We start from the raw sequence: 25,217 nt of genomic DNA on the forward strand, positions 1-25,217 counted from the left end.
AAGAGGAAGAGGAGGAGGATGAGGAGGAAGAGGAGGAGGAGGAGGAGGTAAACGATCCACTGGGCCTGTCAGGAGGTGTTAATTGCTATTTAGTTAACTTCAGTGAAACAGTTGATTGAACGTGTTGTAACATCAGATATTATCAGACATAATCAAAGATCCAACAAAGTTCAAAGTAAAGAGCCTGAAGTTGATCAAACCGTCAATTATCTGAAAATCTCTCTCTCTCTCTCTCTCTCTCTCTCTCTCTCTCTCTCTCTCTCTCTCTCTCTCGTTGCCATAGTTACCATGTGAAGCTGGTAGATCTGCTCTGCGGTCTGTTTCAAGAGGTGAGAGTAAATATTTCACAGGATGAACACATGGATCCTGCAGCTCGGGTCATAACTGTCAGCACACTTTTTATTATTGGCGCCATCTGCGGAGCGTCTCAGACCGACCGGTGCAGTTTGGGCGCCTCGCAGACGCACGGATGCGCAAAAGTTCTCCCTCCTCTGATGGGTGCGCGGCCTGGTGGGTGCGCGCCCTGATGGGTGTGCGCCCTGATGCGTGCGCCCCTGAAAGGTGTGCGCCCTGATGGATGTGTGGCCTCCTGCCCGGTGCGCCCTGCCTGGATTGCTCCCTGGTGGGTGTGCGCCCTGCCTTCTCGGTCGGTGTTCGATCCGCCTCTGACAGCCTGTGGGATTGCCCTGAGTTGTCTTCTTTTTTTTTTTCCCTGCAATAATCTAAATATAGGTCGGTGACAAATAGTCCAAATACAGTAGCAACCCAACTGTGATGTGGGGGCGGCGCCAGAGAGCTCGTCTCCAAAGTCCCTCTGTTGGATCCCGAGTCCGTCAGGAGAAGGTCGGAGAGAGCCGCAGCTCGCACCTGCGCTTCATCTCTCCTCCTCCTCCTCCTCCTCCTCCTACTCCTCCTCCTTCTGCTCCTCCTCCTCCTCTCCTCCTCCTCTCCTCCTCCTCAGGACCATGAAGAGGCAAAACGCCCGGACTCTCGCCCTCATCGTCAGCATCCTCACCTACCTGGTGGTCGGAGCGGCGGTATTCGAGACGCTGGAGTCCAAACCGGAGAAAAGTCAGCGGCGGAAGCTCGACGCCAGGAAGTACGAGCTGATGCGTAAACTGAACTTGACCAAAGAGAACTTCGAGGAGCTGGAGCTCGTGGTCCTGCAGCTCAAACCTCACAAAGCAGGAGTCCAGTGGAGGTTCGCTGGTTCCTTCTACTTCGCCATCACTGTGATCACCACCATAGGTGAGCAAGTCTCCCTCCGCCAGGTGATCCGGGGCTCCGACAGGTGATCCGGGGCTCCGCCAGGTGAACCGGGGCTCCGCCAGGTGAACCGGGGCTCCGACAGGTGATCCGGGGCTCCGCCAGGTGATCCGGGGCTCCGCCAGGTGAACCGGGGCTCCGACAGGTGAACCGGGGCTCCGCCAGGTGATCCGGGGCTCCGCCAGGTGATCCGGGGCTCCGCCAGGTGAACCGGGGCTCCGACAGGTGATCCGGGGCTCCGACAGGTGATCCGGGGCTCCGACAGGTGAACCGGGGCTCCGCCAGGTGAACCGGGGCTCCGACAGGTGATCCGGGGCTCCGCCAGGTGATCCGGGGCTCCGCCAGGTGAACCGGGGCTCCGCCAGGTGAACCGGGGCTCCGCCAGGTGATCCGGGGCTCCGCCAGGTGAACCGGGGCTCCGACAGGTGATCCGGGGCTCCGACAGGTGATCCGGGGCTCCGACAGGTGAACCGGGGCTCCGACAGGTGAACCGGGGCTCCGACAGGTGATCCGGGGCTCCGCCAGGTGATCCGGAGCTCCGACAGGTGATCCGGGGCTCCGACAGGTGATCCGGGGCTCCGACAGGTGATTCGGAGCTCCGCCAGGTGAACCGGGGCTCCGACAGGTGATCCGGGGCTCCGACAGGTGAACCGGGGCTCCGACAGGTGAACCGGAGCTGCTTTCATCTGGCACACAGACTGTTCCCGACACGTTGGATATAAGATTTTAGATTTAAAGGTTAAAAGAGAAAACAGGAAGATTTGTTTAACCTTTCAGTCAAAGGTTAAATAACTGAGCTGAGCTGCGGCTGCCACCGAGAGGGGATTTCCCCTCTGGGGATTAAGACCGTGCTATTAATAAAACATACATATAAATAAAAAAAAATAAAATAAATGGTATGTAATAAAATACTGGGAAGAAAATGTTTTTCTGAGTAGACAAAATCATTTTTAACAAAAACAATCTGAGATGAATATCCACAACGAATCAACGGGGGGGGGGGGGGTGGGGGAGTCCCCGTTTCCCTCAATTCACAAGACATTTCGATTTGAATGAGACTCATTGTCCCTGAAAATGTTTCATTTTGAAATAAGAACAATCTGTTCTCGTGTACAATTAAAACTTTGATGAAATTAATGAAACTCTAACAGGCTAGAACTATTCGGAGGATTTCTCTTCTTTCATTGAGTTAAAGTGGGATGTCAGCTGTATTTCTCTGCTCAGGTGAGCCTCCAGTGTTTGTGCTTCAGGCTGTTCTCTCAGTCCAGAGGTTGCCGGTTCGATCCCTAAACTTGTCCCGTGTTTCAGACTCGCCTGCAGCTCGGCAACTTTCAGTGTGTGAACAAGGGAAAGAAGCTGAAACAAACAAAAAAGTCGTTTTAAAATGTTCAGTTTTGCTGGAAACGGTCATTGTATTGATGTTAAATAATACATGTATTATTTTAAGTGTTGTGGTTTGTGAGCCAGGATGTTTTTTGTACCGATGTTCAGAACTCTGTGGCTCCATGGGAAAGAAAAACAGCTTCTGCAGTGACCTGCTGATTAAAACCCTCAAAACCACAGGTTTGATCCGAGGTCCCTGTTTGGAGTCCAAACCCTCCTGCTGCATCAAACCTTCCTGGCTGCATCAAACCGTCCTGGCTGCATCAAACCCTCCTGGCTGCATCAAACCCTCCTGGCTGCATCAAACCCTCCTGGCTGCATCAAACCTTCCTGGCTGCATCAAACCCTCCTGGCTGCATCAAACCCTCCTGGCTGCATCAAACCGTCCTGGTGCATCAAACCCTCCTGGCTGCATCAAACCATCCTGGTGCATCAAACCCTCCTGGCTGCATCAAACCCTCCTGGCTGCATCAAACCCTCCTGGCTGCATCAAACCCTCCTGGTGCATCAAACCCTCCTGGTGCATCAAACCCTCCTGGCTGCATCAAACCCTCCTGGTGCATCAAACCCTCCTGGCTGCATCAAACCCTCCTGGTGCATCAAACCGTCCTGGCTGCATCAAACCGTCCTGGCTGCATCAAACCGTCCTGGCTGCATCAAACCCTCCTGGCTGCATCAAACCCTCCTGGTGCATCAAACCCTCCTGGCTGCATCAAACCCTCCTGGTGCATCAAACCCTCCTGGCTGCATCAAACCCTCCTGGCTGCATCAAACCCTCCTGGCTGCATCAAACCCTCCTGGCTGCATCAAACCCTCCTGGCTGCATCAAACCCTCCTGGCTGCATCAAACCCTCCTGGCTGCATCAAACCCTCCTGGCTGCATCAAACCCTCCTGGCTGCATCAAACCGTCCTGGCTGCATCAAACCCTCCTGGCTGCATCAAACCCTCCTGGCTGCATCAAACCCTCCTGGCTGCATCAAACCCTCCTGGCTGCATCAAACCATCCTGGCTGCATCAAACCGTCCTGGCTGCATCAAACCCTCCTGGCTGCATCAAACCGTCCTGGCTGCATCAAACCCTCCTGGCTGCATCAAACCCTCCTGGCTGCATCAAACCGTCCTGGCTGCATCAAACCCTCCTGGCTGCATCAAACCCTCCTGGCTGCATCAAACCCTCTTGGTGCATCAAACCCTCCTGGCTGCATCAAACCCTCCTGGCTGCATCAAACCGTCCTGGTGCATCAAACCCTCCTGGCTGCATCAAACCGTCCTGGCTGCATCAAACCGTCCTGGTGCATCAAACCCTCCTGGCTGCATCAAACCCTCCTGGCTGCATCAAACCCTCCTGGCTGCATCAAACCCTCCTGGCTGCATCAAACCGCCCTGGTGCATCAAACCCTCCTGGCTGCATCAAACCCTCCTGGCTGCATCAAACCCTCCTGGCTGCATCAAACCGTCCTGGCTGCATCAAACCGTCCTGGTGCATCAAACCCTCCTGGCTGCATCAAACCCTCCTGGCTGCATCAAATCGTCCTGGTGCATCAAACCCTCCTGGCTGCATCAAACCCTCCTGGCTGCATCAAACCCTCCTGGTGCATCAAACCCTCCTGGCTGCATCAAACCCTCCTGGTGCATCAAACCCTCCTGGCTGCATCAAACCCTCCTGGCTGCATCAAACCGTCCTGGTGCATCAAACCCTCCTGGCTGCATCAAACCGTCCTGGCTGCATCAAACCGTCCTGGTGCATCAAACCCTCCTGGCTGCATCAAACCCTCCTGGCTGCATCAAACCCTCCTGGTGCATCAAACCGTCCTGGTGCATCAAACCCTCCTGGCTGCATCAAACCGTCCTGGCTGCATCAAACCGTCCTGGTGCATCAAACCCTCCTGGCTGCATCAAACCCTCCTGGCTGCATCAAACCCTCCTGGCTGCATCAAACCGTCCTGGCTGCATCAAACCCTCCTGGCTGCATCAAACCCTCCTGGCTGCATCAAACCGTCCTGGCTGCATCAGTCCCTCAGTGAGCAGCTGAAGTGATGTTGAGACTGAACCTGGTGGTGGCCGGCCAGTCACTGCATGGATTTCTCTCTCACTGAGTCACAAAGCAGCAGATGTCAGATGAACGTGTGAAACCCTGTGAATCCCACACAGCACACGTCATCAAGGTCGGGAACATTTCAGGGTGAACTATGTTTAAGATGGGAATGATAATGATAAGAAGAAGGAGAAGAAGAAGAAGAAGAAGAAGAAGAAGGAGAAGAAGAAGAAGAAGAAGGAGAAGAAGGAGAAGAAGAAGAAGAAGAAGAAGAAGAAGAAGGAGAAGAAGAAGAAGAAGAAGGAGAAGAAGGAGAAGAAGAAGAAGAAGGAGAAGAAGAAGAAGAAGGAGAAGAAGGAGAAGAAGGAGAAGAAGAAGAAGAAGAAGAAGAAGAATGCATTTTATTTGTATTGCACTTTATAGTAGTAGTGCATCTCACAGTGTTAAAGTAAACGCTGCTCTCAGCAGAAAGGAAGGAGCTCAGCAGTGAAGCTGGTCTCTGACGGACCACGTTGTTTCTAAACAACAATAAACAGTCGGAGAAGTTCACTGTCGTTTACTGCCTGAATTACTATAGAAACTAGAAACACATGATGTTAGATGATGTCAGGTGATTCCAGGTGATGTCTTGGCGATGCCATTTCATGTGATGTGATGTGATGTCATGTGATTCTAGGTGATGTCAGATGATGTCATGTGATGTCAGATGATGTCATGTCATGTGATGCCATGTCAGACGATGTCATGTGATGTGATGTCATGTGATGTCATGTGATGTCATGTCATGTCATGTGATGTCATGTGATGTGATGTGATGTCATGTGATGTCATGTCAGGTGATGTCATGTACTTCCAGGTGATGTAAAGTGATTCCAGGCGATGACATGTGATGTGATGTCATGTCAGGTGATGTCATGTCATGTGATGTCATGTCAGGTGATGTCATGTCAGGTGATGTCATGTGATTCTAGGTGATGTCAGATGATGTCAGGCGATGTCATGTGATGTGATGTCATGTGATGTCATGTCAGGTGATGTCATGTACTTCCAGGTGATGTAAAGTGATTCCAGGCGATGACATGTGATGTTATGTCATGTCATGTGATGTGATGTCATGTCATGTCAGGTGATGTCATGTCATGTGATGTCATGACAGGTGATGTCATGTGATTCTAGGTGATGTCATGTCAGGCGATGTCATGTGATGTCATGTCAGGCGATGTCATGTGATGTCATGTGATGTGATGTCATGTCATGTCATGTCATGTCATGTGATGTCATGCCATGTCATGTCATGTCATGTGATGTCATGTGATGTGATGTCAGGTGATGTCATGTACTTCCAGGTGATGTAAAGTGATTCCAGGCGATGTCATGTGATGTCATGTCATGTCATGTGATGTCATGTCATGTCATGTCATGTCATGTCATGTCATGTCATGTCATGTCATGTCATGTCAGGCGAAGTCATGTGATGTGATGTCACATGTGCACAGATGTGTAACCCCATGATGTCTTGGCCCAGGTTACGGCCACGCGGCGCCCAGCACCGACTCGGGGAAGGTGTTCTGCATGTTCTACGCCCTCCTGGGGATCCCGCTCACGCTGGTCATGTTCCAGAGTCTGGGCGAGCGGATCAACACGCTGGTCAGGTACCTGCTGCACCAGGCCAAGAAGTGCCTGGGCCTGCGTCAAACCGAGGTGTCCATGGCCAACATGGTGACGGTGGGCTTCTTCTCCTGTATGAGCACGCTGTGCGTGGGGGCCGTGGCCTTCTCCCACAGCGAGGGGTGGAGCTTCCTCCACGCCTTCTACTACTGCTTTATCACGCTCACCACCATCGGGTTCGGAGACTACGTGGCCCTGCAGAAGGACAACGCCCTGATGAGGGACCCCCGCTACGTGGCCTTCTGCTTCGTGTACATCCTCATGGGCCTGACGGTGATCGGAGCGTTCCTCAACCTGGTGGTGCTTCGCTTCCTGACCATGAACACCGAGGACGAGCGGCGGGACGCCAAACAGAAGGCTCTGCTGTCCGTCACCAAGCCCAGAGGAGAGGTGGCCCGCCTGCTGCCCGCCTCCGCCTCCACGTCCTCCACCCCCGCAGCGCGCCACGCGGCCACGGCCAAAGACTTGAGGGGCGTCTACACCGAGGTGCTGCACTTCCAGACTCTCTGCTCCTGCTTGTGGTACAGGAGCAAGGAGAAGCTGCGGAGCTCCTCCATGATCCCTCAGGAGCTGACCTTCTCCGACGCCTACCTGCAGCAGGGCGGCGACTGCGCTCACCACATGGAGCCCGGATCCACGGGCTGCGTCTGCAGTCCAGGGCGGTGCGCCAGCATCAGCTCCATCACCACAGGCCTTCACATCCTCTCCCCCTTCGGGGTGTTTAAGAGACGCAGCTCCGTGTAGCGGCTTCCTCTGCCACCGCTTCACTCCAGCACCGGACGTCCACCTTCTGCCACGTGGACGGCCCAACCTGGCAACCCTCCCAGCAAAGACATGACTGCAGGTACATGTTTGTGGTGCTACAATCCAGGAATCCAACCGCGCTTCCTGGAATCCAACCGTCAAATGCACCAAAGGGCAGAAGCACATATCGTACTGTAAATGACTCTTACTCACACCTGGAACGGACTGGAGGTGGAGCTGATGGAGGCAGCAGGGTCACGTCACATGTCCAGAGCAGCAGCAGAGCAGCAGCAGAGCAGAAGAGTGGCAGAGCAGCAGAGCAGCAGATGAGCAGCAGCAGAGCAGAAGAGCAGCAGAGCAGCAGATGAGCAGCAGCAGCAGAGCAGCAGCAGAGTAGAAGAGCAGCAGAGCAGCAGAGAAGCAGCAGAGCAGCAGGGCAGTAGAGCAGTAGAGCAGCAGAGCACCAGTAGAGCAGTAGAGTGGCAGAGCAGCAGCAGAGTGGCAGAGCAGTAGAGCAGCAGAGCAGCAGTAGAGCAGCAGAGTGGTAGAGCAGTAGAGCAGCAGAGCAGCAGTAGAGCAGCAGAGTGGTAGAGCAGTAGAGCAGCAGAGCAGTAGAGCAGCAGTAGAGCAGCAGAGTGGTAGAGTAGTAGAGCAGCAGAGCAGCAGAGTGGTAGAGCAGTAGAGCAGCAGAGCAGCAGTAGAGCAGCAGAGTGGTAGAGCAGCAGAGCAGCAGAGCAGTAGAGCAGCAGAGTGGTAGAGCAGTAGAGCAGTAGAGCAGCAGTAGAGCAGCAGAGTGGTAGAGCAGCAGAGCAGCAGTAGAGCAGCAGAGTGGTAGAGCAGTAGAGCAGTAGAGCAGCAGTAGAGCAGCAGAGTGGTAGAGCAGTAGAGCAGCAGTAGAGCAGCAGTAGAGCAGCAGAGTGGTAGAGCAGTAGAGCAGCAGAGCAGCAGTAGAGCAGCAGAGTGGTAGAGCAGTAGAGCAGCAGAGCAGTAGAGCAGCAGAGTGGTAGAGCAGCAGAGTGGTAGAGCAGTAGAGCAGCAGTAGAGCAGCAGAGTGGTAGAGCAGTAGAGCAGTAGAGCAGCAGTAGAGCAGCAGAGTGGTAGAGCAGTAGAGCAGTAGAGCAGCAGAGCAACAGTAGAGCAGCAGAGTGGTAGAGCAGTAGAGCAGCAGAGTGGTAGAGCAGTAGAGCAGCAGAGCAGTAGAGCAGCAGAGTGGTAGAGCAGCAGAGCAGCAGAGTGGTAGAGCAGCAGAGCAGCATCCAGCTCTCCAGTCCCTTCAGCTGCTCGTTCCCCTCCACACTCTCGTTCTTGTCACACGAGCGACATTAGAAAGTTCTGTAACAAACGTTGTGATTCAGACTGACGCACGGCGCCGTGACTCAGGCGCGTCGCTGCCCGTTGTTTGTGTCCAAGCTGCTGCGGCTTCATCAGAAGTTCAGGAGGAAACATTCACCCAGAATTCCCATAAAAGCAGCGACTCCACACTGAACACCGGCTCTGCTGCTTTTAGGGTCATCAACCAACCACCCTGACAGGATGAACACATGAAAACACACTTCCATGTGGGGGGGCGGGGGAGGGGAGGGAGGGGGAGGGGGGTAATTATCAATTAAAAATACGTCAACAGGGTTTTCCAACAAAAAATGAATGAAGTCCTCACTCAGTCACGTTATGTACAAACAAAATGATGAGCATTTCCCAGCATGCCTTCTGTCTCATTCCTGATCCTCCATCAGGACCAGTCAGGAAGCACATGAGCTTCAGCGCTCTTACACACACACACACACACACACACACACAATGAAATGAAGCGTGCACATTAATCCACACCACCTCTGGAGACGTTAAATATTTTAGTCTGCAGTGACAGATGGGTCAATCACTCTCTCTGCCAACAGACACATCTGATTTATTACGCATCAACTTTTTTGTTTTAATATTTATGATTATAGACATGAAAATACAAGTCGTCTTAAAATCCTGAATATTTAGAACAAAACCTGATTTATTCTTTTTTATAAAGAACAAAGTATCAATATGAGTTCATATGTAATGAACCATGTTTAAAGATGCGTCGGTGAGTTTGTTTCTGTTGTGTTCAAATCATTTAAACACACAATAATGAGAGGAAAGAGGAGCCACTGTATTTCATCAGTACTGTACCAGCAGGACGTCACGTTGCACTACACAGATTTTCAGTTTACTGCTCACAAAGGAAACTTAAAGAAGACAAGCAGAAAAAGTACTTGAATACTCAAAAAGTACTTGAAAATTGTAAATTGTTTTTTGTAACTTGCCAAGGATTCTGTGCTCAGATGAGATTATTTAATCCCAATCAGTCTGTTCACAACATCGTGCTATTTTACAGGGAGATTAACAATAAAAGTGTGACTATCTGAGCTGTTTATGTGTTTGTGTGTCAAAATAAAAAGGTTTTCAGCAGAATCTCTCGGTGGAATCAAGAAACATGAAAGTATGTTTTTGATTTGCATCCTTGCCTGTGAAAACATATATTTTTTAAACCGTATTAAACCATATTATTTCACCTTTTTGACTCATTTTCATTCAGACTGCTGAAAACAAGGCTTTATTTTTGAAATGAATGTGTGTGTGTGTGTGTGTGTTCCCGGTCCGTCGCTGTGTTTCCTGCGCTCGCTGTTCCTTCTGAGAAACGCCTGAACGTATAGAAAAGCCTCCAGATGGTTTGGCTCAGTGTGAAGTCTGACTGCGGTCCAGGTTATCCTACAGCAGGCCGGAGTCGTGTCTCTATAGCGCCTCTCAATCCCACTGATTCACAGAGCAACCCAACCTCTCGTTGCCTGCAACCGTTCAAAGTCACTGAAAGGATTTCAAATCAGAACATTAAAAAGAAACAAAAAACCACTTTGTGCATCAACAGGAGAGTAAACGTGATTTAAATGTGATCCTCAGACTGAAAGACATTTTATTTGCTCTTTATTCCTCATTGCTTCTGTTTCACGCATTTTAGATTTGCACCATTTACGTTCCAGCTTCTGGAAAATGTTTCAGGATGAGATGAAATTTAGACCAAACTGCTCCTGTGTTTGGATTAAAAGTCTGTTCCTGAGCTTTTCGGGTGACGACGCTCAGCTTTCGTTAACATTTGTACTCACTTTTTCTGAGGTGTGTCATCGAGTTATAAATAAAAGTCTCACCTTTAACATTATTTATATTTTATGTCCATTTGGAACTAAAATGAAGGTTTTTATTTTTATTTAGATATTCTAATAAGAATATAAACACACAAAGTAAAAAGTCTTAGTTTATATGTTGGATTGAATAAAACAAGAGATTTTCAAATCATCAAATTGTGTTTAATTTACATTAAACCAGTGTTTTTCAACCTTTTTTGAACCAAGGCACACTTTTTTGTTTGGAAAAATCTGGAGTCACACCACCACCACCCGAAAATGTTAAAATATGTCATTCTCATCAAAGTTTTATCAACAGGAATCAAATAAATACAGAAAAAAGTATTTCCCAATGTCTTTTTTTAATCGTGACTCCCTCAGTGTGAAACCTGGACCTGATGGATGAAGAGCTGAGATCCTGGTTTTCTAAAACTTCTCCATCACTGTCACTGACACAGTACTTTGATACAAGATGGTAGCAGGAGGTGGAGATGAACCACACTGACGTCTGTCACTTTACATTTCACCGGCAAAGTTCTGTGCTGCCCTCTAGTGGTGAAGAGTATTTATACATCATTACTCTGCAACACACTGTCGCTGTGAGAGCAAATGTTTTTTAGAAAAAAATTGGATAATTTCCCACGACTCACCTGACGAGATCTGGAGGAAACGCCAGTGTGCCGCGGCACCGTGGTTGAAAAACACTGCATTAAACACATTGAATTCATATTGTGGTTTGCTATTATTGAACATGAGCTTTAACTGAGATGAAACTATTTTCCCCTCTGGTCTGGACGAGTCAGACGTTTGAGACGATTCCGTTGAAGACAACATGTTTGGTTGTTGGATTGGTGAAGCTGTCCTTCGTGTCTGAACAGGAGCAAACCGCAGTGAGAACAAGACCAAGGCAATCTTCAGTGTGTCGGGAGTGTGTGGTGACGATATCCTTGTTGAACGGCTGCAGCCCGTCCTGCTGGCGCCGAGCCCGAGGATCTGCCTCCAGAATTACACGCAAAGCACCGAGCGGCAACAGAAGGAGTAACCGTTCGACAAATCCCTGAATCGACGCCCCGTGGAGGGAGCATCTGCTGTTCTCTGCTTTGGCCTCGGACCCGGGTATCTGTGTCAAACACCAAAATAGTTCCTGAGAAGGTCAGCGCAGATTCTACGTCACGGCCATTCTTCTGTTCCGCGACAGATTCACGCGTTCATGAGTCTCATTTCACGTTCAAATGTTCACTTCAGATTGACTTTTATTGAGACCAGAGCAGCAGAACTGAGGCGGGTGAGAGAGAATGACAGAGAATCACCCCGAGTGGATTCACATGTTCTGCCTTGACATGACGCTTTTCTCTGTTTATCTCAAGCAATTCAGCAATCTTTCATGTAAATGTTATTTACATCAAATCTACTTCAGAACTCTGAAGTAGATTCTCTAACCCTAATCACAAGTCACTTTTACACACCAACTGACTTATAATGAAAGATGACCTCCAGTGACCTCCCATGACTTCCAGTGACCTCCAGTAGCCTTCAGTGACCTCTAGGGACCTCCAGTGACCTCCCATGACTTCCAGTGACCTCCAGTAGCCTCCAGTGACCTCTAGGGACCTCCAGTGACCTCCCATGACTTCCAGTGGCCTCCAGTAGCCTTCAGCGACCTACAGTAGCCTTCAGTGACCTTCAGTGACTTCTGGTGACCTCCTGTTGTCTTCAGTGACCTCTGGTGACCTCCAGTGACCTCTAGTGACCTCCAGTGACTTCCGGTGACCTCCTGTTGTCTTCAGTGACCTCTGGTGACCTCCAGTGACCTCTAGTGACCTCCAGTGACTTCTGGTGACCTCCTGTTGTCTTCAGTGACCTCTGGTGACATCCAGCGACCTCCGGTAGCCTCCAGTGACCTCCAGTGACCTCTCATGACTTCCAGCGACCTCCAGTGACCTCCGGTGACCTCCAGTAGCCTTCAGTGACGTCCAGTAGCCTTCGGTGACCTGCAGTGACCTCCCGTGGCTTCTGGTGACGTCCAGTAGTCTTCAGTGACCTCTGGTGAACTCCAGTGACCTCCGGTAGCCTTCAGTGACCTCCAGTGACTGCCAGTGTCCTGTAGTGAAATCCCATGACTTCCAGCGACCTCCGGTGACCTCCAGTAGCCTTCAGTGACCTCTAGTGACCTCCAGTGACCTCTGGTAGCCTTCAGTGACCTCCAGTAGCCTTCAGTGACCTCCAGTGACCTCCCATGGCTTCTGGTGACCTCCCGTTGCCTTCAGTGACCTCTAGTGACCTCCAGTGACCTCCAGCAAACTCAAGTGATCTCAAGTGGCCTCCAGTAGTCCACTGTGGCTCCTGACCCCTAAACTACAACCCCAATTCCGAAAAAGTTGGGACAAAGTGTAAATTCTAAATAAAATCAAAATGACTTTCAAATCCCACCCGCCAGTATTTTCTTCACAATAGAGCTGAAATAACATCGCAAAACTTGAAACTGAGAAATTTTACAATTTTATCCACAAAATGAGCTCATTTCAAATGTGATAGCTGCTCCAGGTCCCAAAGACGTTGTGCCAGGAGGCTGGTTACCGTGGTTACCCTGGTTACCCTGGTTACCCGGGTGGAGCACCCTCTTCCACCAGAGTGGAGGCGTCTGGGCATTGAGGAGAAGATTCTTCAGTTCAACAACTGGAATTTGACCTCTCGCTGGTTTCACACAGGCCTCCAGCTGCTGGAGACTTTTGGGTCTCCTTAGAGGGACTTTTCGCTTAATTGCGCGCCAAACGTTCTCAGTGGGTGAAGGATCAGGACTGCAGGCAGGCCGGTTCAGCACACGGACTCGTTAGCTACGACGCCACGCTGCTGTCGGGACGTGGTTTTGCATCATCCTGCTGAGATACGCAAGGCCTTCCCCGGAATAGATGTCGTCTGGAGGGGAGCGCATGTTGTTCGAAAACCCTCGATATACCTTTTTAAAACATGTCCAGTGTCCCACACCATATGCACTAATGCATCCCCAGACCAGCGGAGATGCTGGCTTTAGAACCGAACGCCGATAACCGGAGGGCTGGTCTTTGTCCTCTTGGGCCCGGGGAACACCACGCCCAGGATTTCCAACAAGAATTTCACATTTGGACTCATCTGACCCCAGGACACTCTGGCCACTTTGCTCCAGTCCATTGACAAGTGCTTTCTTGTAGTATTCGTGGGCCCGTGTAGTAATTTCCTCGACAGAATGGTACCGCTGAGTGATGCAGTGGATCCCGGGAATCCAGTAAAGGTTTTCGGCCTCGTCCTTTACACACAGAGATTTTTTTCCAGTTTCTCTGAATCTTCTGATGATGTCATGCACTGTCCATGACGACACCTTCAGAGCCTTTGCAATTCAACATTGAGGAACATTGTTTTAAAAGTGTTCCACATTTTTTTTACACAAGCCTTCCCTTGTTGGAGAAGCTCTGGCCATGTTTAATTCTGAGAGACTGAGCCTCTCTCAGACGTCCCTTTTACAGCCAATCATGTTACGCACCTGACGCCAGTTAACTTAATTATTTGCTCCATGTTTATAAGAAAAAGATCTGAGGCCCTCAAGATGGTAATGATTAAAACACCTTTGGCTAGTCTTAGTCTTGGCATGTTTTTATCAGACTCGCCAAGTACTAATAAAGCCGTTTTAATCATTACCCTCTTGAGTGCCTCAGATTTGTCTCTAGAAGTTTCACTTGGATCCCTAAACTGAAGATCAACAGAAAAACACTGTTTTCTACACCTAAGCAGCACTCCTGCATTAAAAAAAAAAAAAAAAAAAAAAGATACTTGCTAGATGTTCTTTCAGCTGATTTTCTGATATATCAACTGCTTTTTCATCCCTTTTCTCGCCTGTGTCCCAACTTGTTTGAGACCTGTTGCAGCTCGACAAGCTGAACAAACTTGAACTTTAAAAAAAGCTCATTTTGTGAATAAAAATGTAAAATGTCACAGTTTCAACATTTGAAATGTTATCTATTTTCTATTGTAAATAACATATTGGCTCATATGATTTGAAAGTCACTGCATTTTTATGTTATTCACAATCTACACTTTGTCCCAACTATTTTGGAATTGGGGTTGTACATTAATTATAATTTTGACCCTTAAAAACACGTTTCATGAGCTTTTCTCTCGAGTTATATTAACGCTTGCTTCTATCAAATCTCCACAAAGAAGAAGGTAACTTAAAAAAAAAAACAACAACACTTTATATGTTTTTTGTCTCTCCTGTCTGGCCGGTGAAGCTGAGTATGAAGTTCACAGAGTGTCCCTGAACGCCTCACTCGGTGTCGCGGTCCCTTTAATAAAGTCCAAAGTCCGAAAACAACCAAGTTGGAGCAGAACCGAGCTCGAGCGCAGCAGGCGGGAGGAGCCGCCATGGAACCGATACAGCAGCTCGTCGACGGGCTGACCCAGCAGAAGAGAACCGCTCTCCTGCTCGGAGCCGCCGGAGCCCTGCTGGGTCTCGGCCTCTGGGTGAAGCTCCTGCGGAAGAAGGAGAAGGTGGAGCGGGTCGGCGTCGTGTCGCGGCTCCTCGTCCACCCGCTGAAGTCCGGCAAGGCGCTCAGCGTGTCCGCCGCCGAGTGTCTGCAGGTCGGCCTGAAGTCCGGGGAGCTGCGGGATCGGTGAGTGTGGAGCCTCGGTTACCCCGGGCTGGATTATTACCCCGGGCTGGATTATTACCCCCCCCCCCCCTATATAAACTTTCCTCCTTGATATGAAGTATCACCCCCCGATATGAAGTATCACCTCCTGATATGAAGTATTACCCCAAATGTGTAGTATCACCCCCGATATGAAGTATTACCCCCTGATATGAAGTATTACCTCCTGATGTGAAGTATTACCTCCTGATATGAACTTTTACCCCCTGATCTGAAGTATCACCCCCTGATATGAACTTTTACCCCCCGATCTGAAGTATCACCCCCCGATCTGAAGTATCACCCCCCGATCTGAAGTATCACCCCCCGATCTGAAGTATTACCCCCTGATATGAACTTTTACCCCCCGATCTGAAGTATCACCCCCCGATCTGAAGTATCACCCCCCGATCTGAAGTATCACCCCCCGATCTGAAGTATTACCCCCCGATCTGAAGTATTACCCCCCGATCTGAAGTATTACCCCCCGATCTGAAGTATTACCCCCTGATCTGAAGTATTACCCCCTGATATGAAGTATTACCTCCTGATATGAAGTATTACCCCCTGATATGAAGTATCACCCCCTGATATGAAGTATCACCCCCTGATATGAAGTATCACCCCCTGATCTGAAGTATCACCCCCTGATCTGAAGTATCACCCCCTGATCTGAAGTATCACCCCCTGATCTGAAGTATCACCCCCTGATCTGAAGAATCACCCCCTGATCTGAAGTATCACCCCCTGATCTGAAGTATCACCCCTGATATGAAGTATCACCCCTGATATGAAGTATCACCCCCTGATATGAAGAAGTATTACCCCAAATGTGTAGTATCACCCCCGATATGAAGTATCACCCCCGATATGAAGTATCACCCCCGATATGAAGTATCACCCCCGATCTGAAGTATCACCCCCGATATGAAGTATCACCCCCGATCTGAAGTATCACCCCCGATCTGAAGGATCACCCCCTGATCTGAAGTATCACCCCCTGATCTGAAGTATCACCCCTGATATGAAGTATCACCCCTGATATGAAGTATCACCCCTGATATGAAGTATCACCCCTGATATGAAGTATCACCCCTGATATGAAGTATCACCCCTGATATGAAGTATCACCCCTGATATGAAGAAGTATTACCCCAAATGTGTAGTATCACCCCCTGATGTGAAGTATTACCCCCTGATGTGAAGTATTACCCCCTGATGTGAAGTATCACCCCCTGATGTGAAGTATCACCCCCTGATATGAAGTATTACCCCCTGATATGAAGTATTACCTCCTGATATGAACTTTTACCCCCCGATCTGATGTATGACCCCCCGATATGATGTATGACCCCCCGATCTGAAGTATCACCCCCCGATCTGAAGTATCACCCCCCGATCTGAAGTATCACCCCCCGATCTGAAGTATCACCCCCCGATATGAAGAAGTATTACCCCCCGATATGAAGAAGTATTACCCCCGATATGAAGTATTACCCCCGATATGAAGTATTACCCTCGATATGAAGTATTACCCCCTGATCTGAAGTATTACCTCCTGATCTGTAATGAGGTTGTTGTGTTGCAGACACTGGCTGGTGGTGACGGAGGTTGTTGTGTTGCAGACACTGGCTGGTGGTGACGGAGGTTGTTGTTGTTGTGCAGACACTGGCTGGTGGTGACGGAGGTTGTTGTGTTACAGACACTGGCTGGTGGTGACGGAGGTTGTTGTGTTGCAGACACTGGCTGGTGGTGACGGAGGTTGTTGTGTTGCAGACACTGGCTGGTGGTGACGGAGGTTGTTGTGTTGCAGACACTGGCTGGTGGTGACGGAGGTTGTTGTGTTACAGACACTGGCTGGTGGTGACGGAGGTTGTTGTGTTGCAGACACTGGCTGGTGGTGACGGAGGTTGTTGTGTTGCAGACACTGGCTGGTGGTGACGGAGGTTGTTGTTGTTGTGCAGACACTGGCTGGTGGTGACGGAGGTTGTTGTTGTTGTGCAGACACTGGCTGGTGGTGACGGAGGTTGTTGTTGTTGTGCAGACACTGGCTGGTGGTGACGGAGGTTGTTGTGTTGCAGACATTGGCTGGTGGTGACGGAGGTTGTTGTGTTGCAGACACTGGCTGGTGGTGACGGAGGTTGTTATGTTGCAGACATTGGCTGGTGGTGACGGAGGTTGTTGTGTTACAGACACTGGCTGGTGGTGATGGAGGTTGTTGTGTTGCAGACACTGGCTGGTGGTGACGGAGGACAGTCACATGGTGACGGCTCGTCAGGAGCCTCGTCTGGTTCTGGTGTCGATGACGTGTGACGGAGGTGATGGTGGAGTTTGTCTGCGAGGACCTGACATGGAGGAGCTGCGGTTTCCCATCGAGCAGCCAGAGAACCGTCTTCTGAACTGCAGGTCCCTCCACCTTACTCAGCTACACCCTTACTCAGCTACACCCTTACTCAGCTACACCTTTAATCAGCTACATGTTTAATCAGCTACACCCTTACTCAGCTACACCTTTAGTCAGCGCCATGTTTAATCAGCTACACCTTTAATCAGCTACACCCTTATTCAGCTACGCCTTTAATCAGCTACGCCCTTACTCAGCTACACCTTTAGTCAGCTACATGTTTAATCAGCTACACCCCTACTCAGCTACACCTTCAGTCAGCTACATGTTTAATCAGCTACACCTTTAATCAGCTACACCCTTACTCAGTTACACCTTGCATCAGCTACACCTCTACTCAGCTACACCCTTACTCAGCTACACCTTTCATCAGCTACACCCTTACTCGGCTACATGTTTAATCAGCGACACCCTAACTCAGCTACACCTTTAGTCAGCTCCATGTTTAATCAGCTACACCCTTACTCAGCTACACCCTTACTCAGCTACACCTTTAGTCAGCTACATGTTTAATCAGCTACACCTTTAATCAGCTACACCTTTAATCAGCTACACCCCTACTCGGCTACATGTTTAATCAGCTACACCTTTAATCAGCTACACTTTTTGTCAGCTACACCCCTACTCAGCTACACCTTTTATCAGCTACACCTTTAATCAGCTACACCTTTAATCAGCTACACCCCTACTCAGCTACATGTTTAATCAGCTACACCTTTAATCAGCTACACTTTTTGTCAGCTACACCCCTACTCAGCTACACCTTTTATCAGCTACACCCTTACTCAGCTACACCTTTTATCAGCTGCACCCTTACTCAGCTACACCCCTACTCAGCTACACCCTTACTCAGCTACACCTTTCATTAGCTACACCCTTACTCGGCTACATGTTTAATCAGCTACACCCCTACTCAGCTACACCTTTCATTAGCTACACCCCTACTCAGCTACACCTTTCATCAGCTACACCCCTACTCAGCTACACCTTTAATATGCTACACCCCTACTCAGCTCCACCTTTCATCAGCTCAGACTGTCAGAACGTAAAAAAATGTAAAACATGTTTTAAGTTAAAATGTGTAAATGTCAGTGGAGATTGTGGATCAAATCAAACAGCTGATTCAACGTCACCTTATAATTAAAGATAAAATAATAAAATAGAAGCCAACAAACTGACGACAGTGAATCTGTGTTGACTTAAAGAATATCTGAACGACTCGATTCATTAATTTGAAAATAGAATTTTACCTGTAAACTCCGTAAAATGTGACTTTAGAAACATTAACTATGATATTTTTTTCTGTCGTGTGTGTGTGTGTGTGTGTGTGTGTGTGTGTGTGTGTGTGTGTGTGTGTGTGTGTGTGTGTGTGTGTGTGTGTGTGTGTGTGTGTGTGTGTGTGTGTGTGTGTGTGTGTGTGTGTGTGTGTGTGTGTGTGTGTGTGTGTGTGTGTGTGTGTGTGTGTGTGTGTGTGTGTGTGTGTGTGTGTCCAGAGTGTTTGGTCTGGACGTCCAGGGCCGGGACTGTGGAGACGAAGTGTCTCGGTGGTTCACTTCGTTCCTCGCCGCCCAGAAAACCTTCCGGTTGGTTCATTTTGAGCCTCAGATGAAAGGCAGGCGACCGATGGAGGCGGAGCCACAGTTCCCCCAGTGCGAGGTGTGTGTGTGTGAGAAGGGTCAAGGTCAGAGGCGGGATGGGAAACGGCTGTCTGACCTCTGACCTCGTTCCACATCAGTGAGGTCATGATTGCACTTTGACCTTTAGTGGCTCAGTGAGACAGAAAGTGCCGTTTTGATGAAACGTTAAGTTTAAAGTTTGTTTATTGCAGGTAGAACACGAGCTCCCCGACCTCTGACCCCTGACCCCTGACCTCTGACCCCTGACCTCTGACCAGTGTTTTGAAGGAAATCCTGACAACAAAACTAAAACTAAATGTCGGTTCATCATCAACTGATGAGTAAAGACGCGACGCCGGACAGTCTGGAGTTCTTTCTTGTTTCCATGGCGACCAAATCAAGCTCTTCACTCAAACCAATGGCCTGAAGTGACTCTGTGTTTGGCGCTTTATAAATAAAGTTGAATTGAATGACTGTACTGTGGATGTGTTGCAGGTTTCTGACTCCAGAAGAGCGACGTGGTTCTTTCTCTCGTGAAACATTAAAGAGACTAAAACTATTTGAACTCAAACTAACAGAATCCAGCCTCTGGTGACGAAGACTAACGTGAAATGAAAGCGTGGCCCTGACCTCTGACCTCTGACCCCTGGTGCTTCCTGCAGGTGGCGTACCCGGACACCGGGCCGGTGATGCTGCTGTCCGAGGCGTCGGTGGAGGACCTGAGCAGCCGGCTGGACCAGCAGGTGACGGCGGAACGGTTCCGTCCAAACATCGTGGTCGGAGAGTGTGAGGCCTTCGACGAGGTGAGGCTGGACGGGAGGCCCGGTTCTGCCGGGTTCTTCCTGGTTCTACTGGGTTCTGCCGGGTTCTTCCTGGTTCTGCCGGGTTCTTCCTGGTTCTGCCCGCTCTCTTCCTCTGACTGGGTTCTTCCCAGTTCTGCTTGGTTCTGCTGGATTCTTCCCACTTCTGCTTGGTTCTGTAGGGTTCTGCTGGATTCTGCTGTACTCTTCCCAGTTCTTCTGGATTCTGCTGGGTTCTTCCTGGTTCTGCTTGATTCTGCTCGGTTCTGCAGGGTTCTTCCTGGTTCTGCCAGCCCTCTTCCTCTGACTGGGTTCTGCTGGGTTTTTCCCGGTTGTGCCTGGTTCTGCTGGATTCTGCCAGGTTCTTCCTGGTTCTGCTGGATTCTCTGGGTTCTTCACGGTTCTGCCCTCTCTCTTCCTCTGACTGGGTTCTTCCTGGTTCTGCTGGGTTCTTCCCCGTTCTGCCCTCTCTCTTCCTCTGACTGGGTTCTTCCCGGTTCTACTGGATTCTGCTGGGTTTTTCCCGGTTGTGCCTGGTTCTGCTAGATTCTGCCAGGTTCTTCCTGGTTCTACCCGCTCTCTTCCTCTGACTGGGTTCTTCCTGGTTCTTCTGGGTTCTTCCTGGTTCTGCAGGGCTCTCTCCCTCCTCCAAGCTGAATCTTGTCCACACTGTCTGTCCAGGACTCGTGGGAGGAAATCCAGATCGGGAGTGTGAGGCTGCAGCGCGTCATGTCATGTGGAAGGTAACCTAGAGACGAGGAACCACACACCTAGAGACGAGGAACCACACACACCTAGAGACGAGGAACCACACACCTAGAGACGAGGAACCGCACACACCTGGAGACGAGGAACCGCACACACCTGGAGACGAGGAACCGCACACACCTGGAGACGAGGAACCGCACACACCTGGAGACGAGGAACCGCACACACCTGGAGATGAGGAACCGCACACACCTGGAGACGAGGAACCGCACACACCTGGAGACGAGGAACCGCACACACACCTGGAGACGAGGAACCGCACACACACCTGGAGACGAGGAACCGCACACACACCTGGAGACGAGGAACCGCACACACACCTAGGGACGAGGAACCGCACACACACCTAGGGACGAGGAACCGCACACACACCTAGGGACGAGGAACCGCACACACACCTAGGGACGAGGAACCGCACACACACCTAGGGACGAGGAACCGCACACACACCTAGGGACGAGGAACCGCACACACACCTAGGGACGAGGAACCGCACACACACCTAGGGACGAGGAACCGCACACACACCTAGGGACGAGGAACCGCACACACACCTAGGGACGAGGAACCGCACACACACCTAGGGACGAGGAACCGCACACACACCCGGAGACGAGGAACCGCACACACACCCGGAGACGAGGAACCGCACACACACCTAGGGACGAGGAACCGCACACACACCTAGGGACGAGGAACCGCACACACACCTAGGGACGAGGAACCGCACACACACCTAGGGACGAGGAACCGCACACACACCTAGGGACGAGGAACCGCACACACACCTAGGGACGAGGAACCGCACACACACCCGGAGACGAGGAACCGCACACACACCCGGAGACGAGGAACCGCACACACACCCGGAGACGAGGAACCGCACACACACCCGGAGACGAGGAACCGCACACACACCCGGAGACGAGGAACCGCACACACACCCGGAGACGAGGAACCGCACACACACCCGGAGACGAGGAACCGCACACACACCCGGAGACGAGGAACCGCACACACACCCGGAGACGAGGAACCGCACACACACCCGGAGACGAGGAACCGCACACACACCCGGAGACGAGGAACCGCACACACACCCGGAGACGAGGAACCGCACACACACCCGGAGACGAGGAACCGCACACACACCCGGAGACGAGGAACCGCACACACACCCGGAGACGAGGAACCGCACACACACCCGGAGACGAGGAACCGCACACACACCCGGAGACGAGGAACCGCACACACACCCGGAGACGAGGAACCGCACACACACCCGGAGACGAGGAACCGCACACACACCCGGAGACGAGGAACCGCACACACACCCGGAGACGAGGAACCGCACACACACCCGGAGACGAGGAACCGCACACACACCCGGAGACGAGGAACCGCACACACACCCGGAGACGAGGAACCGCACACCTACCCGGAGACGAGGAACCGCACACCTACCCGGAGACGAGGAACCGCACACACACCTGGAGACGAGGAACCGCACACACACCTAGGGACGAGGAACCGCACACACACCTAGGGACGAGGAACCGCACACACACCTGGAGACGAGGAACCACACACACCTGGAGACGAGGAACCACACACACCTGGAGACGAGGAACCACACACACCTGGTGAGAATGTGTAAATGCTGAAATGCAGCTGTTCCCTCAGGTGCATTTTGACGACGGTGGACCCAGAAACAGGGATCCTCAGCAGGAAGGAACCTCTGGACACCCTGAAGAGGTAAAACATTCACAGCCTCACTCCAGAGTCCACAACCCAACATCCAGCGACGCTCGTCTAAACAAACAACAACAAAGATCCTTTCAGACGACGATGAGAACGTCGGGGAGGAAAGTTAAAATCACTTGACCGAACCAAACTCTTCATGTACGACTCTAAACAATCTTTTACACCTTCAAGTGTAAAAGATTCTTATTCAGTAAAACTAGATCAGTGTTTTTCAACCTTTTTGAGCCGAGACACTTTTTTCTTTGTAAAACTCTGGAGGCACACCTCCACCCGAAAATGTTAAAAAGTTAAACTCTGTAGCCTCTATTAACAATATAAAGTCTTTCTCATCAAAGTTTTATCAACAGGAATCCAGTAAATCCAGAAAGCAAGGACTTTTTTTAATAGTGACTCCGTCAGTGTGAAACCTGGACCTGATGGATGAAGAGCTGAGATCCTGGTTTTCTAAAACTTCTCCATCACTGTCACTGACACAGTACTTTGATACAAGATGGTAGCAGGAGGTGGAGATGAACCACACTGACGTCTGTCACTTTACATTTCACCGGCAAAGTTCTGTGCTGCCCTCTAGTGGTGAAGAGTATTTATACAGGATTACTCTGCAACACACTGTTGTTTAGAAACAATGTGAAATGTGATCATTTCCCACGGCTCACCTGACGATCTGGAGGCACCGTGGTTGAACTAGACGGTAAAGAGTCGGAGGAGCGATCGTCTCCCGATCGGAGGGTTGCAGGTTCGACCCCCCATCTCCACCTGTTGAAGTGTCCTTGAGCAAGGCGCTGAAGCCCCAACCTGAACGTGACTCACGGAGCAGTGCGGGTTCTCCTCAGTGACTGGGTTTGTTCCGCCTCGAGTGGCGCTGAACCTTAGGTTGTCATGGCAACCATTACCAGTATATCCACAAACCCTCCTTCACTCCGGGGGGGGGTCCGTTGACGCGGACAAGTTTTGATCCCGGCTTCAAAGGTGTGGCTGAAGGAGGCGGAGCCTGTTGCCCAGCACCTCCTCCTTCCTCCTGCTCAGCCACGTGTAAACAAAGATGGCCGCCCGTAGTGGTTTGTCCTATTCTAGTGTTCTAGTTGAGACCCCCCCCCCCCCGGTAGCATCGCATTCCTCATCAGTCCTCATCACTTTCCTTCATGTTTGTAGCGTTTTGCTCTCTGAGGTTTCATTACGAAATCAAGCAGCAGCGCCCTCCGGTGGCCCGGCAGACGAACTGCACCGTTGTCCCAGTAGCCGCCGCTGCCGTGGAAACGCATTCCTTTTTGTTTAACGTGTGAGGCGTCGTTACGTGAAACGTGGTCGTGGAAACGGGGGGGGGCCCCCAGACGGCGTGCAGGTTGACTCTGTCTGACCGCCGGCGGCGTCTCGTCCACAGCTACCGCCTGTGCCAGCCGGCCGAGAGGCACATCTACAAGTCGTCTCCGCTGTTCGGCCAGGTGCTCAAGGTGCTGCAGGAGGGCCGGGTGCAGGTCGGCGACGCCGTCTACAAGGTCAGCCGCTGAGGCGTCTGGTCCGGAGCGGCGCCGCGCCGGACAAACACTCTGACGTCACAGAGAAACGACCGATCCGAAGGGAATCGTCTGATTCAGGCTCAATTCTCAAAGACAGGGAATCGTCTGATTTTGACCCGTGGCTTCATCACCAACAATCAATAACTTTAAGACTTTAACACTGTGCTGCTTGTTAAAGCTCAATGTTCACCAGTAACCATGATTTGCACTATACAGAATAAACAGGAGGGGTGAGCAAGTAACTAAAGTATCAGTAACTAAGAATCACAATGTGCTGATTAATGAAAATAAAGTGTTTGTCTTCGCAGTACTTTAGTATTCTTGTCGTTCTTTGATAAGTCTGTGTGGAATTTAATTAATCACCTATAAAAGTATGAATCTGTACATTTAGAAAGAACATTTTTAGAACTTTATTGTACAAATAAGGAAACATTTAACAACTTTAACAGACAGTTCTCACAAGTAATACGTTCATATGATCTTCAGCTTCATGACACGTACTTATAGAGTTTGTAACTAACAAATACTAGTGACAAGGACATTTTTTATAAACGGGAGTAATATGATATAAAAGAATACAAAAGACCAAAAGGGTCTCAGACTTTTAGGAATATTTCTTTAAACATCTCAACAGTTTTTTTGGGCTTTTCTTGTCATGTTGGTCTTTTAATGCGTTCGTTAAATTCAATATAGATCTTTGTTAATCTGCATTTGTGAATGTGAAACTCTCCGATTAGAATTAACTACAAATTCTATTTAGTTCTGTAAATTTAGAGGGAAAAAAATATTCAATTGTGTTGTTGAGCTGCGGCGCGTGTGTGTGTGTGTGTGTGTGTGTGTGTGTGTGTGTGTGTGTGTGTGTGTGTGTGTGTGTGTGTGTGTGTGTGTGTGTGTGTGTGTGTGTGTGTGTGTGTGTGTGTGTGTGTGTGTGTGTGTGTGTGTGTGTGTGTGTGTGTGTGTGTGTGTGTGTGTGTGTGTGTGTGTGTGTGTGTGTGTGTGTGAGCAGACGTCTGTAATCAGGACGTTCCAGGACTCTGAAGCGTCACATTCCATCCAGACACACAGGAAGTGACTCCACTTTGATCTGCAGAGACTCTGGAACGTTCCGCTGATCTGCTTCATGGCGACACAGAGGGAATTATGATTTCATGTTCTCGTGTCCAACCAAGTGAAATGTTGTGAAGAACGTCCATGGTTCTGTGGCTGATGGACCTCCAGGAACGTTCAGTCCTCCTTCTTCTTCCTCTTCCTGTTTTCATTCAAGGATCAGTGACGTTATTAATTATTATAATCTCATATATTGTGTGGAATTATAATCTACATGCTGAAGCTTTCTGGAGGGTTTTTACTTCACTTCTCAGCTCAATGTCAACATAAAGTCAATTTTAATGAAACATTGTGGTGTAAAATACAATGAAATGTCAAAATAAAAGTAGTATAAA

General features: G+C 50.1%; 2 protein-coding genes across 3 annotated transcripts; both read left to right on the plus strand.

Moving 5' to 3' along the window:
• Positions 1-965: 965 nt before the first annotated feature.
• Positions 966-7,096, plus strand: kcnk3b (potassium channel, subfamily K, member 3b; the record flags this gene model as incomplete). The annotated part of the gene is made up of 2 exons (XM_080512262.1): positions 966-1,248; positions 6,210-7,096. The coding sequence occupies 2 exons, from the start codon at positions 966-968 to the stop codon at positions 7,094-7,096; spliced, it is 1,170 nt and encodes a 389-aa protein (XP_080368388.1).
• A 7,490-nt stretch (positions 7,097-14,586) lies between these two features.
• Positions 14,587-24,076, plus strand: marc1 (mitochondrial amidoxime reducing component 1). Of its 2 annotated transcripts, XM_080513374.1 has the most exons (7): positions 14,587-14,888; positions 17,136-17,312; positions 18,804-18,966; positions 19,589-19,729; positions 20,408-20,469; positions 22,178-22,249; positions 23,640-23,905. In XM_080513374.1, exons 1-7 carry the CDS (start codon positions 14,641-14,643, stop codon positions 23,764-23,766), a joined length of 990 nt encoding a protein of 329 aa, XP_080369500.1. In that variant the 5' UTR covers positions 14,587-14,640; the 3' UTR covers positions 23,767-23,905. The 2 variants fall into 2 exon arrangements, with proteins under 2 accessions (XP_080369500.1, XP_080369499.1); XM_080513373.1 differs by lacking the exons at positions 20,408-20,469; positions 22,178-22,249 and having other exon boundaries at positions 23,640-24,076.
• The last annotated feature ends 1,141 nt before the right edge of the window (positions 24,077-25,217 follow it).

The sequence above is a fragment of the Blennius ocellaris genome (genome assembly GCF_963422515.1).
Source record: "Blennius ocellaris genome assembly, chromosome: 17".
Taxonomy (NCBI): Eukaryota; Metazoa; Chordata; class Actinopteri; order Blenniiformes; family Blenniidae; genus Blennius; species Blennius ocellaris.